This window comes from Apis laboriosa, unplaced genomic scaffold (genome assembly GCF_014066325.1).
Source record: "Apis laboriosa isolate Shangri-la unplaced genomic scaffold, ASM1406632v1 scaffold28_cov147, whole genome shotgun sequence".
NCBI classification, from domain to species: domain Eukaryota; kingdom Metazoa; phylum Arthropoda; class Insecta; order Hymenoptera; family Apidae; genus Apis; species Apis laboriosa.
Window position 1 is genome coordinate 169,541 of NW_025222687.1, and position 14,938 is coordinate 184,478.

Below are 14,938 nucleotides of genomic sequence, written 5' to 3' on the forward strand. Positions count from 1 at the left end.
AGAGAGAGAGAGAGAGAGAGAGAGAGAGAAAGAAGAGAGAGAGAGAGAGAGTAGCGCCAAGCACGCAACGATAATATATTCGTATAGAAACGTATAAGCCTTTTTTAACGAGCGTTTAATGCGATAATAATAAAAACGGACGGTGTTTCGTAGTCGAAAATCTGTTTGCGCTTCGGATTTTAATTCGTGTTTGGAGTATGGAGGGAGGGGGAGGAAGGAGAGTTGTTGCGGTTCGTTAAGAGGAGATTGCCGATTCCTATGTATTAAGATTGTAAAACGACGCGATAAGGAGCGTCGTTCCACCCGAACCTACCCAGTCACTTATATCTAGCCTCGATTCGGCCGGATATATACGGGCTCGGGGGATAACGCGAGGCAAGAGATAGCTCGGGGTTTAACCTCTCGGCACAAGCACCGCTATACCTCCTCTTACTTACCAACTCCTTGCCTCCTTATCACCAGCCCCGGCTATAACCAACCCAAGTTTCCTCATCAATGTCCCATCCAACCTGGCGTCTGCGACTTCCTGCTCCCCTCCCTCGTTGTACGTTGGCTTTTGTCGCCAACATTTTACTTGGAAATTACGATATCGCGGTTTAAAGCGAAACGACAAAGGCCGGTTCCGATCCGCGGAAAGGTATGATTATGACGGATCCATTTTCTTTTCTTTTCTTCTCGTCTCTTTTCTCTTTTTTCGAAAGATAAAGATCGTACGATCGATAGCGAAGAAAGTTAAGTAATCATTATAGAGAATAAGTTTAAAATAAACCGAAAAAGAGGTTTCGGACACGTACGGGTATCGATAAATAATAATAATTTTCGTTCCTCTAAATGGGAAAGTGATGCGGTCGGAACAATTGGTGCGACGATGAAAATAAAACGCCGCTCGATCGAGATCGTGTTTTTTTTCAAAAATCCGCGATAAATAAAATTTTTCATCGAATTTTACCGTTTGGAAATCGGTAAAAAAAGAGCGGAAAAAAGAACATTCGATGTTACGCGCGCGCGCGCGCGAATAAGTAAATAAAGCGATTGATTCGATGGAGATGCGAGTATGACACGTATACGTACAACGAAATGCGAATAACGTCCGTTGTCGGTCGGCTCCGTTACACCAATCACAATTACTCGGGCGGTTCCTTTGTAGTCGACTAGATTGAGAGATAACTCGCTCCTTCATGCTCGATCCAATAATTTAACGTAATTACAAGCGTAGCATGCTGGTAGATAGGGTGGAGACGCGGCTCGCACACACGAAACTGCGTTCCACGCCGTATCACGGGATGGTAACGTGAAATGTCTTTTAATCGTGTTCGGCTTTGAAATTAATTCCGTTTCCCGGGATAGAATCGCTTTCGCGGGTGAAGGAAAACGTAATAAAAATATTTTGTCGCCGTTTCTGAATGTATGAATTTCGAATTAATTTAACGATGCATCCAATTTAATCGGATACTCTACCTCTCAATACCGCCCGACCGCACGATTTTATTTTATTTATCGCTCGAAACGCAAGGTGAAAATGCATCTTCTCATACTCGCGCGTTTAAGCGTTAATAATCGGTATAATTGACAAGCTTAAATTAACCATTCATTTTATCGATCGAAATTACATAGTCTTGTTTAATTTACATTATCGTACTCTTCTACTCGCTTTACAGATAAATACATTTTGTTAAATTTCTTTCGAGTCGTTTCCTCTTTTTTATTTTTTTTCTTTTTCCTCGCCGTGTATCGCAAATAAATTGCAAGTTGTCGTTTATGTAATATTCGACGATACGTAAAATGGAGGAATAATGACACGATGATTCGAAAAAACATTTTTCAAATTATTCGATTATTATCGCGTTGCATAAATATAAAAAGTCGTGTTTGTAATTATGTTAATTTCTTTCCTCAATTTTCGTTACAGATATCATACTTCTCGAGAGAATATTTTTATCGCGATATAACACATCCTTTCAAAAGCGTAATAAGATTTTTATTATTACTTTAAGTATCGATTTTAAAGTTGCGTTACGCGGTACAAAAATATATTTGTCTTTGTCACGTGGTGATGTGTACGTGTTTAAAAAAGCCGCCGAAAGAATCGAAAGAAATTTAATCTTTTTTTTTTCTTATTTTAGTGCAAAACAATTGGTCAACGTTTTTTTTTTTATATCATATCAGATAGATATCAGAATATTATCGCGCAACGTTGAAAAAATATGTATTCGTTTTCCCAATTACGACGAACATAGACAATGAGGATGATTAGCGAAAGACGAGAAGGCTCGCGAAGAAAAAAATTGGACGTCGCGTTATTCGCTTCACCGGGTTCAAAGAAGATATCTCCACCTCGGAACGACTGCCGAGCGAGAAGAACTCGACACATACAATGAACACATATAATGAACAAATACGCGAAATTCTAGCCTTATTTTCTCTTTTTTGCCGATTACGAACGATGGCGAACGTAGAGACAATGACAGGTAATGAAAGACGAAGAGAGGGATCGAAAGCTCGAGCACTTCACGAAGAAAAAACTTAAATGGCCGTGTTTCGGTGTCGCATTAGTCGCTTGGCTGGGTCGAAGGGAGATATCGGAGTCCAAGTGGCGAGTATACTCGCTCTTCGAGCTCTTCTGTATACCTGCGAGAACAATTTGTGGACTGTATCCACGCGTATAGGAGAGATAAGGAAAGAAGAAAATATTCGTTGGTTAATACGATATATAACGATATCGTTTTCAAACGCAAAGGAACGTAGAATTCGAAGGAAGAAAGATATATACTTGGATGAGAAACGGTATGCGCGAGTTGCATTTTGATCGATGAAATTGAACGAAGACTCGAAAAGCGTCGATCGATTATTAACCGGTTAGATACAACGTCGCGACAACGGCTATTAAACGTGGAGAAGAGAGAGACGTAAGTGGAGTCGATAGGAAAAGGAGCCGCGTGAAAAATGGTTAATGCCATCCCATTAAGAAGAAGGCTACGATATACGACTCGTGCAACATTATCAGCCATTCCAGCGGAACGATGCTTGCCTCTTTCACGGTAACCATCGCCGAGTCGACTCGGTTGATCGCTATGCCACTGTCGTATTATGTAAATTCTCGACATCGGCTCTGACCCTGCGATTAGTTATTCGCGTAAAGTTTCGTAAAGATTTCCTGGTGTCTCTCTCTCTCTCTCTCCCCTCCCTCCCCTCCCCTCGAATTCTTCGCGATCGCCGTCACCCAGCCTTACCTTGCCTCCCAGCCACCAGCAAATATCTCCAATATTTTTCACCGGACGATAAATACAAAAGAAGGAATGAATCGTAACGTATTATATTATCGATTATCGATCGGGAAATAAAATCGAACGAGCGATGATTAACGAAGGAGTGGACGAAAAGAAGGATGGATGCGCGCTTGGTAAGGGAAAATGGAGGGGAAGCAGAAGCAGCGGCGGCAACAGCAGCAGCTCGGAGGTGATCCTTTACGCCGTTTCCAACGAGCTGTCCGACGATCGAGAAGATGAACGCGCATAGTCAATACCAAGTCAACGTCCAGAAACGTGTGGACGTACGTCGTGGAAGAGGAGAGAGGAGGATAGGGAGGGGGGGGATAACGAGCGGAGAAGGAAGGGAGATGGAAGTGAGGTCGAATAACAGGGTACGCTCCGATCAACATTAATCACTATCCGAAGCGAGTAGATAGCCGTCGAATGCTCGCTTTCTAAAGCAAGGTGAAGGGGTGGCTGATAGATGGAGGTGATGAATGGCTCCGTGACGGGGAGCGATCCATCATCTCGGGGCCGACATCACGGGAGCTGCCTACCGCGAGAGCTAGCAGGAGAGATTTCGCGCGAGAGGTCACCTCGGCTAATTCATCATCCGCTCCGTCGCACCCTCCCCCTCGCACCCACCCTCGCCGCTTAGCACACACTTCAACCCTCTCCTCCCAGCTTTTTCACCCACTTTTCTCCACCTTTCTCCTCTCTTCTCCCCGCCCCCTCCTTTTTGTTTTCCTCGCCTCTCCGCTACTCGTCCACCGCGATAACCGGCAAGTAACTAGCCGGAATCTCACGCGTCGTTAAATTCCAAGAAAATCCGACTCGATCTCGATTCGATCCTTCGGATCGAATTTTTCTTCACCAATTTTTTAGAGTTAAAAATCTGCAATATTTTGAAACGGAATTTTGTCGAAAATTTAGAGATGTACGCAATGAAAAATATTTCCTACCGCTATCTTTCGAGCGATATTTCTTCGTCAACGAGACGGATGTCGTCTTCTCGACTCTGCCCGATGATCGATGGAAATAATGTAGTAGCTGTCTAACGTTTGCCGTGAAATGGATGCTACGGTAATCTGTTTTACGATAATACGATAAACGAAATTAATTTACAATTTCTCTTCAACCGACGATTATCACGAGGACGAAAAATCGTGTGAAAATCAAAGATTACTTCTCATGGTCCAATAAAACGAAAAAAAAAAAAAAGAAAAAAAGTATAAAAGACATTCAAAAAAAAGCAACCTGTCACGTACATACATAATTGTTGGGGAAAAGGGGTAGGGGTCGCGAAATTAAATACGTCGGTACACGCGAACGGTGGGTGGCGGCCGTGCTGGGTGTAAATGAAGGTAAGAAGGAGGGACGATGCATCATCAGAGACGACGTACAGTTGGGATATCTGATAATAACTAAATCGTAGAAAAAAGTAGACAGATGTATTTAATCACGCGTCAATTAGCAATTGAGATACGAGAGGGGATTTAGATTTTTCGATCGTTTCACGGAATAGAGGATTGATTGGCATTATCGAGGGTGAAGAAAGAAAGAAAGAAATGAGGCGAGAATTCTGGAAAATTTTTTCGCGGGAGAAAGAAGAAAAAAGAAAAAAAAGAAAAAGCCAACGTTTCGCCTATCGATTTCGCCTTTCTCGCAATTTCTGGCGAAGGGTGGGGATCGAAGCTGTAGCTTATAGATGAATTATAGTTGCTCTTTGCTGTCGCGCGTTCAACGGTGATGTATGACTCGGCGGGAGATGGTAGGTAGAAAACATCCACGATGTACGGCCTGTTAATAACAGCAAGAATGAACGAACGGCTGCACAACGCGGTACACAGATGCCGCTGGCGGCTAGACCCCCTTTGTGTTTTATTACAAACGATACGTCAGCCACGATGTATGGGCTGCTTTTATCTGCGGCCTGTTATTGATGTGCTAAATTGTCCGCTCTGACTCGTAAGACTGGCCAGGACTGGTTGATTCCACGTCACTTCGCGTTCTCGATGACAAAAAGATCCGGTCAACCGCGTAGTTTCTTTCCTTCTTCCCTCTCTCCAAAATTACACCCGCCGATCTCGGCCGATCACCGGCCGAAAATATGAAAATATTTCGATATATATATATATATATATATGAGAAAATTTCGATATTCCGCCTCACTTCAAAATTTGGAAATTGCTTTTATGTTTGTTCGCGGGAGAAAAAGGGAGAAACTCGCGTTCCGCGGATAACCGGTAATAAATCGTTCGTCACCTTTATTCGTTGTACAACGCAAGTACAACGAGTTCCCGTTTTTCCCAATTATCAAGATAAACCTGAATAGAATAACGAAAAAGACACGCCGAGCAAAAGAGAATACGCATTAAGTATGTACAATGTGCGCTGTAACTTACAAAGTAGTTGATAAATTGCCATCTGTCGCGTTTACGTTTTGAAAAACTGGCTGGGATGGATTTACAATCTCGTACGATTGCGAGAGAGAGAGAGAGAGAGAGAGAGAGAGAGAAAATGGTTATTGCAGGCATGACTTACTACTAGTTCTTGGGGAAAAAGTGGGAAAATTATTACGCCTCGATAACGAGAAGTAACGCGTCATGCATTATCCCATTACTTTCATTGACGTTGCAATTTTGCGCGACCAATAACAGCTATAATATCGATGATTTTGCTTCGATCTTACGAATGATAATAATTTTTCAAAGATTATTTTCGTTAAAAAGTCGTGTGGTGTTGAGAGAGAGAGAGAGAGAGAGAGAGAGAGAGAGAGAGAGAGAGAGAGAGAGAGAGAAAGCGCAATTCGTACAATTGGTGAAAAGTTTAAATTATTAATAAAAACGTGAAGAAGAAGAAAAGTATGTATTTTTTTTTTTCTTTTTTTTTTCTTTCAATTTATTCGCACAATTTATATGAATACATTTCTACGTCGTTACATAAGTTTTTCAGCCTTGAACATTTCATTCATTAGGCCAATTGTTGAAAATTTTTTTTTTTTTTTTTCTTCTTAGTTAAACTCTTAAACCACTACTAGTTACATATGATAAATAAAAATAATTACCTATTGGATTATTAGCTTCCGCAAGCTTCTCTATTTTATACTCTTTATTATACATATGCTCGCATACGAAGTCATGAAACCATATTTATTTCATTTATTTACGCGCAACAATATCTGTACAATATCTTGTATATCTCATATTTATATATATATTCGATAATATCGATTTCCTTAAATAGCTAAGAACTTGTTGGCAGACTTTTGACCGAGAAAGAGGGGGAAGGGAGAGGCATCGATCGATCGATCGTCGTGTAAAATACCCTAGTTTGGAACGGACGAGTACCACTCGCTAATTGAGATTCAACGATGCAACGATAATGGTGGCGAAATAACACGAATTCCAATCCGCTGAGGGGGTGAGGCGAAAATACGAGGGAACTATTCATTCCGACGGTTAAAATCACCGAATATTTCAGTTATTTCGCGGAGCCAGGTTTCCCACCCCGGCCACGGAGAGGAGCGACGACGCTCGAAGAGGGTGGAACGAGCCTCCTCCTCCTCCTCCGCGGGGTCTGAAAACCACCCACACCGTCCCCTCCCCTCCTCCCTACGCTTCCCGACGCTAGGCTGCGGATTTATGCGCTCCGCCTTGCGCCGCTGATACCCGAGAACTCGCGACTCGCTCCGTCCGTAATGAAAGAAATAAATTTACTCTCCTCTCCTATGGTATCCCGGGGATCGAGCACCCTGGTGGCGCGAATCAGAAACCTAGATATCCCGCCACCCTCCTCCCTCCTCCTCTACTCTCTCTTTCTCTCGCTCTCTCTCTCTCTCTCTCGCTCGCTCTCAACGTACGCGACCACGATACGATACGAGTGAAAGCTCAAAAATTTCTAGAAATTTCGGATTTTTTAAACCGAGGAAAGAGAAAAAGAGGGGGGGAAAAAAAGAGATGGAAGACGGGGAAACCGTTTCGAAAAAAAAAAAATTCCGTTCTACGGTTTGCGAGGATGCAAAATAATTTTCTATCCGTCGTACGAAGACAGTAGATACAGGGAAGAGAAGAAAGTTTTGTTGATCGGGGGAGGGGAGAAAAAAAAAAGAAAAAGAAAGAAAAAAAAAAAAAAAAAGAAAATATTGACCTTGAGTTTCACACAAGTATTAAGGGAAAAATTGACAGTAGTAAAAGTATCAATGAAAAGACAAATTTAATGATTTCACAAACATTATTTTTATTAAAGCGGTATGGAAACTCAACGATATTTACAAGAGATATTTACAGTGCAAATAATGCGTTCTTTTTATCGTACATTCACGTTCCTTCTTCGATCGGAAAGTAGTAGTTTTTAAAATAAAAAAGAAAAAAAAAAAAAAAAAGAAAAGAAAAAAAAAGAAAGAATCAAAATCCCACGATTTTTATTTTCCGAGATAAATTGAAAAGATTTCGTTAAAGATGTATTCCCTTTATACCAGTTGCATTGGGAAAAAGAAAAAAAAAAATCCAAGAAACGACGACGTTGACGCGTTTCGTTTTTTCGATCACATTTCGACCATCTCTTTCCACTTGTACAAACGATACGAATAAGTTAGACGATACACTTTATAGATACACCGTTAGATACGATCGTTAATATTTTATCTCCTATTAATTTTTTTTTTTTTTCCTCTCTCGAAAAAATAGCGTAATATCACAGTTATATTGTGGACATCAGAACATGCACGACCGTTTCAAGACACGCGACATCGAACGCGTTTTATCGTCGAAGAAAGCGGGGATGATTAGCAGTATTTTTCATCGTGTCCATTCTCGCGAAACAACAATTCTCTCTCGTTAAGATTAAGGAACGAAACGTTGCGTGGTGCGAGAAGAAGAAGAAGAAGAAGAAGAAGAAGAAGAAGAAGAAGAAGAAAAAGAGAGAAAAAAAAAAAAAAAAAGGAAAATTTCGACGACGTTCTCTTCTTCGTCGAGGGCGTAAATCGTCGCGAAAGGGACATCGAAATATACGCGTTACACGCGCCAATATGACAAATATAGGAGGCCATCCCTCCTCTCGTTTTCGGTACGTTTCATCCGGTGTACATGTTCTTTCCTACGTAACGATCAAAACGTCGGGAGATATACGTCGATATAGATTTTTGCGCGAACAACGATGATTTTCCACGATGAAACTGTCAAAAAACTGTCACGCGAGATATCTTTAGAAACTCGAATCTGTAATCTTGAATTTATACACACGCACACGCACGCGCACGCACACGCACGCACACACATATATACATATATGTAATACATATATATATATATATATATATATATACATATACATATGTATGCACATAGGTATCTCTTTAAATAAATTTCTATGATACACGTCGAATTATTATTTACACAACAGCAACAAGAGCAGCGGTGATCGCATCTGTTCGTCGGATTCGCGCTACGTTTACACCAACGATGGACCGTACACTGAGAACGTTCGACACGATTCACGGGTATCCACGATTCAAGGGTGTACGGCGGCGCCGATCCTCTGCCCGTAGATCGCGTACGGGGAATAGTAGGGTCCAAGCGCGTTGAACGCGCTGTAAGGCGAGGCGGCTAACGAGGCTGGAAGAGGCCCCGTCGGCGGTTTCCCGTACGGATGGTATCTAGCGCCGAGGGGGCTGAGCGAAGGCGTCGGATAAGTGGCGGCGGCGCTCGCGCGGTGGAGAGCTGCCGACGGCGAGAGCAAAGGATGCGGGTGCGGATTGGCGAGAAGGGCCGCCGAGGAGGACGCGTGATCGCCACCGGTCAAACTGGTGTGGCTGCGAAGATGTTGGAGAAGTTCCTCCGAGGTGGTGAACCGTTTCCCGCAGTAAGAATCGCCAGCGATCCAATTGCAGACGTACGGCCTGCCCCCGGTCAACGTGGACGGGTAGGAGAGCGACGGGGGTGCCATGGGGCCGAACGACGACAACGCCATCGCGAGACCGTATTTCTGATGGTCGCATTGCGTGCATCCGCTCGGGCAGCTTCCTGTGCCCATCATCAATTGCGCGCTGTGCATACTGTATTGGCAACCGGTGCAGTAAGGATCCTTGCACACCGGGACCAAAGCCTCTCCACCGGCGGGCGTCTTCACGCGGGCGTAGCTCAGATACGGATTTCCGCCCGTGGGGGTGCTCGACGGATAACCGAGGAGGGCGGCCGCGGCGGCGTGATGATGCGAGAAAGGCGACGCGCCGGCGAACGGCGGTCTGAAAGCCGGATTTTCCGCCAATCCGGGTGGACAGCACAACGGATTTCCCGAGAATCCTGCGAGAGTGCCGGGCTTGTACGCGGCCAAATTGGTATCCTTGGCGTGGCCACCGGAAAGAATCTCCATACCGGATCTAATGATCGGGCTCGTTCCATTGTTGTTGTTGTTGTTGTTGTTGTTGTTGTTATTGTTGTTGTTGTTGTTGCTACGGGGCGATCCGTCGGTTTTCTCTCGATCCGCCGGCGTCTTGCGATCGACGATGGACGGTGTTGTGCTCGCCGTGGCCGTCGCTTGACTCGCGGGCGAGGCCGACTTCCGACCGACGGGCGTACGATTTCCCGATGACTTTTTCTCCGCGTGATTTCCGTTATCACTCGCACTCACACCACAACTCTCTTGACCACTGACACTGTGAACACTCGCTTTGGAAGCAGGTCTACTCTCGTCGGAGGACGACTTCTTCGAGACGACGTTAGTCTCGTAAGGTTTAAACGCCAACGACTTCCCGTCCGACGGGCTGCTGCGTGTACTCCGTTCCAACTTGGCGGCCGGTGGAGATTTCGCATTCGTACCGGTATTCATGCCTTTGGACGTTTTATCCAGCGGGGAAATCAAAGGCTTTGTCGGAGAATCGGCACCTATTTGACTGCATGTTTGAGCCAATAAAGCTAAAGGACTCTTCTTCGCATCCAACTGTAAAATAAAGTTGAGCAACACGTTACTGCACAAATACGGCGATAAAACGTTGAGACGTTTCGTAGATAGGAATAGAAATTTGATTGGAATACGCGACGAAGATATACGAACGAACGCGTAAGGCGTACAGCAACCCGTCGGACAACGCGTACCGTCGCTACCTATCCCGTAAACCGAGCGAACGATTCGTTCTTTTTTTCCCGTTCCTCGCTCCCTCTGCCGATATTCTCGAAGAGAAACTCGTCCTTCTTATCGTTTCGCGAGAAAATAAGCGCAAGGAAAAGAAATCTACGTGGAAACGTTATCTCTCTATCTCTCTCTCTCTCTCTCTCTTCCTCTTTTATTCTCGAACGCGTCGAATTTACTCGGCTAAAAGCGTTGAAAAAACGAGAATCGAAAGGAATACGAATACGAAATATACGTGTATACTGACCGTGGTTGGAAGCGGAGAAAGATAATCCGGTTGTAAATATTGATTATGTCCAGTGGTCAGCATACCGCCTTCCTCGAGAACAACCATTTGGTTTTGCACTTGTTAAGCCAATCACTGCACGAAACTACGATCAAACGAGACACAGACGGGATAAACGGAAAAGAAAGCGATATATTTCGCGCGTCCCGGGGCACGGTTTCGCGTATATATACGCGTTTTGGTTGTCGATCGATCCTTCTCCGTGATACGAAATATACGGTACACGAAACGGAAACGATGCACACCGAACGGAATCCAGGAAAATAGTAGCAGCTCTCGACCGAGCTGTACGGTGCACGGAATGGAATGCGACCGCAGCGCCGTCTGCCGACGAGATCCGTTCTCTTCCCCTCCTTCTCGCTCCTATCTAGCCTCCTGTAACCTGTCCTCTCTCGTCCTCCCCCACCATTCCCAGCCGGAGGATTATGGTGGGAGAATTGCGGTGGGGTTTGGCCCTGTGTGGGGTGTGGGAAGGCATTCTAATTCAACACGCCACCCATGATGTTGGCCCGACGATGACAGCTCCCATCCCGGCTTTGATATTTCACCGCTTTTACAGCCGTCCATCCCCCTCCTCCCCTCTCCCCTTTCCTCCCTCCCTCCCTCCCTCCCTTCCTCCCTGCCCATTCCCCTCTCCGCCCCGCTGCTACCCGTCCCTCCCCTCGCCCCTCGCCCCGCGCGCCCCTACCCCGCAGCCTGCCATAGCTACCTCGACACGGAACCTCGTCCCTGCCACCACAGCAACCCGATATTTTATACCGTGAAACCTGTCTGTCTCTCCGACCGGCCCCGCTTAATAAGCAGCTTTCAAAATAGAAATGTAATGGGTCGGTGGGGAAGGGAATGTCGGGTGATTGATTGCTCGCTCAGCGACTTACCGACTTGCCACAGCCCACGGGGTAACGAATGACAGCCACTTAAGCGCTGTTTGCCTACAGTTTTGTAAAAGCGTTTTAATTATCGCCCCGACCGCGCCTCGAGTTTGTCGCGTACGCTCATCCACCGTACACCGAATCCGATTTCGACTTTCGTCCAACGACCGATCCCGCGTCTATCTTTGTCGATAACTTTCCAATTTTCGTTTCGTTTCATTCCCTCCCTCTCTCTCTCTCTCTCTCTCTCTCTCTCTCGAAACTCACGCGAAACGAAACGACCACAAGTCGATCGTGACCCGATTTATAAAATATACCAGTTCCACGCGGTTGCAAGATTGTGACACCGTTTCACGCGATACGATTTTAAATAAGATAAAGCGATCGGTCGAGCAGTTATGTTACAAGGTAATTACGACGAATTATCACCGCGTAGACTGCGTATTCGCTGTAACCGATAAAGTTAGCCTCCTGGAGTATAGGACGTATTTTGCGTTTGGAATGCAAATACTACTATATACTATATAATATAACAGCGGAGCGAATATAGAGTCGTGTCGTTGTTGTTGTCGTTTCGATTTCAATTCGCAACGTTTCGTGCGTGGACGAGGAACGCGATAAAGTGCGATTATTTTTTTCCATCGCAAAAATTCTAGATACGATTTAAATTTTAAATCGAACTAAAAAAATAACTTTATCCGAAGCTCGAATCATCGATACGATGATAATTCCAACTTTTTTAAAATAAATTTATATACAATATATACGGTAATCGTAACGATGATTTCCGATAAGGATGATCGTTCCCGTACCCCGTTGAATTTCCATTTTCGATCAACAGTTCGGGGAGGACGAGGTAATATTAAATCTTTCCATCTTGTATAATATTTCCCAGAAGAAATAAAGGTCTCTGGGAGTTCCACTTCCATTGTACATCCGTCTTTGTTTTTCCCGTTCATCTCTCTCCCTCTCCCTTCCCTCTTGCTCCGTTTTCTGCGAAGTTATGGCGCCGTTAATACCCCAATGGCAAGTCTTTGACGTTTTGACGCTGACGGATGAGTTTACGGCTAATATAGTTCTCTTTCATCTCCGCCGCTCCTTCAGCCCACGTTTCGAAGATTTCAAAACGACAGCTACCAGACGGATAAAGATTCAGCTTTGATGCTTTAGTGACAGATGTAGCGACATAAACGATGTTTCGTCGTCGTCGAGTAAAAGGAAAAGAAAAAAAAAAAAAAAAAGAAAAAAAAAAAAAAAGGAAAAGAAAAATCGAATAATGCCGAGTATGACCAACGTGAAATTTTATTTATGACCCCGATAATATTTTAGACAAATAACGATGATGAAAACAAAAAAGAAGAAAAGGAAAAGGAAGAAGAGAGGGGCTCGAAGCATGCTCCTTGTTACGCTCCTATATAATTCCTTTCATAAATATACCTTGTGTATATTTATCGTAAAATTTCTCGTATCGTAATGAAATATACTCACGTATACGTAATTTTTTCCGATCTTTCTTCATCCTTCTCCTTCGTTCGCTGAATAAATTCTTCGTCCCGTCTCTTTATTCACGCGCCACGAGTAAGTCAAGTAAATCATACACGGTCTTGTCGCGCGATAAGCAAGGATATAATAACGCGACAAAGGGTAACGAGGGTAGCGGATGTGTCGAAACGGATTATAAACGATACGATCGCGATTATTTTACAACGTTTTATCGTTATCCCAATTCGATTATAAATCGAATTGTCTCCCCCTCCCCCCTACTCCCCCGAATTATTTTAACACTTGGCGTTTGAAAGGTCAGAGAGGTTTCTCGGAATACTCGGATAATAATTTTTTACGATCGTTACGATTGTTAATTTGTCGTCAAGTAGTCGACGACAAATCGTAAATAAGTAGAGGTAATTTGTAGTCATATTTCACGAACGCTTGGAGAATAGAACGAGGCGTGTCGATGAATCAGACGTTTCCCGCTTTTCGCGGAAAGATATATTGCGTTGTTTAAATCTAAAGCTTTTCACTTATTCACACCAAATTTTAACATCGTTAAAACGAAATTTTCGAAAACGGACGCATACATACGAAACGAGTATACATATACACACACGTACATCGGGAAAAGGAAAGCGAAAGGACATCTGTCCCAAATCTTTGGAGGAAGAATATTGAAGAAACGCCGGAGAGCGGCGAGTGTATATAATTTACACGATCCTATTCGTATCGGACGCATTAAACCGCAATAGCTTTTCAAACGTCATTCTCGAAACGAGATACGACGATACTTTTGGTAATACCAAAAAAAAGAAGGATGATCGTATTGTGACCAAACGAATTCGCCCCGGGATACGACAATAGATACTAGAGAACGGTGGATAAAAGTGTAAAAATGCTGACAAGCGGATAATAAAGGAGGCAGTCAGTCACTTTGAGAGATGGTGCGGAACAAAGGGGGTTGAAGGAAGGGGCAGGGGCAGGGGGGTGGGGAGGTGGGGAAAAGTTGCTCGGTGAGCCGTGAAAGGGAAAAAGATGGATGAACGCAAACGCAGTTGGCGCGCACCAAGGAGAAACAGAATTTGCGGCCGGTAATAAATCATAGCGGTCTTCTTTCTTTCCCTTCGCCGCCTCATCCCTTGTTTCTTCTAACTGTGTATATACATACGTATATATCCAACTCGAACTCGTACCATACAAGGAGGGGGGTCACATGTGATTACACACTACATATACTATATATATATATAGTATACACTATTATATATAGTATAAATCCTGTACATCGATCGACGAGAAAAAATCGATTCGATTGGTCGAGATTCGGGGAAAGGAAAAGAGTATACACACACACACANATATATATATATATGTGTGTATATAAATATACACGCAGGGGCCCGTAAGCGATAACGGTAACGAGCGCTCAAGCAACAATAACATAACTGCGCGCGACTGGCTCGTAATTATTTCTGACACGGCATTTCATCGGCGCGGTGATCAAACAGGTCACGTCGTCGGGCTTCCGACGGTGTGACAGTCTATACATTGACCGGGAAAAGAGGAAGAGAGGGAGGGAGGGAGGGGGGGGGGAAAAAAAGGAAAAAAGAAAGAAAGAAAAAAACGTATGCGGCAATAATAATAAGAGAGGGGAGAAGGGGAAGGGATGGAGACGTAGACAGAAATACGAAGCTGGTGCAGCGCAGACAACTCGGCAAGGGCCTCGTTGCCTCATGTTTAAATCAGCGATAACGAGAAGCCTCGGTGACATATGTCACTGTCGCTGTCAGCCGGCTACACAATCAATATAGTCACCCACCCGTCCGTTCGTTCGTTCGTTCGTTCGTTCGTTCGTTCGTCCGTCCGTCCGTCCGAGCTTGCTCTCAGCCTGCCTGCCTGCCCGCTAGCCTGCC

At 44.3% G+C, this 14,938-nt stretch overlaps 1 protein-coding gene across 2 annotated transcripts in view; it reads right to left on the reverse strand.

Moving 5' to 3' along the window:
- The window catches only part of LOC122714275 (zinc finger protein Noc-like), a 173,940-nt gene extending 162,798 nt beyond the window's left edge, over positions 1–11,142 (reverse strand). Inside the window, exons 1-2 of one of the 2 annotated variants that reach the window (XM_043935478.1) lie at positions 10,624–11,136; positions 6,120–10,187 (exon numbers count right to left, since the gene is read on the reverse strand). In XM_043935478.1, coding sequence (XP_043791413.1) covers positions 8,760–10,187; positions 10,624–10,710 — 1,515 coding nt within the window. In that variant the 5' untranslated portion in view covers positions 10,711–11,136 and the 3' untranslated portion in view covers positions 6,120–8,759. Of the gene's footprint in view, positions 1–6,119; positions 10,188–10,623 lie in introns of those variants that run through there. The other variant, XM_043935484.1, reaches the window with a different exon arrangement.
- Between the last annotated feature and the right edge of the window lie 3,796 nt (positions 11,143–14,938).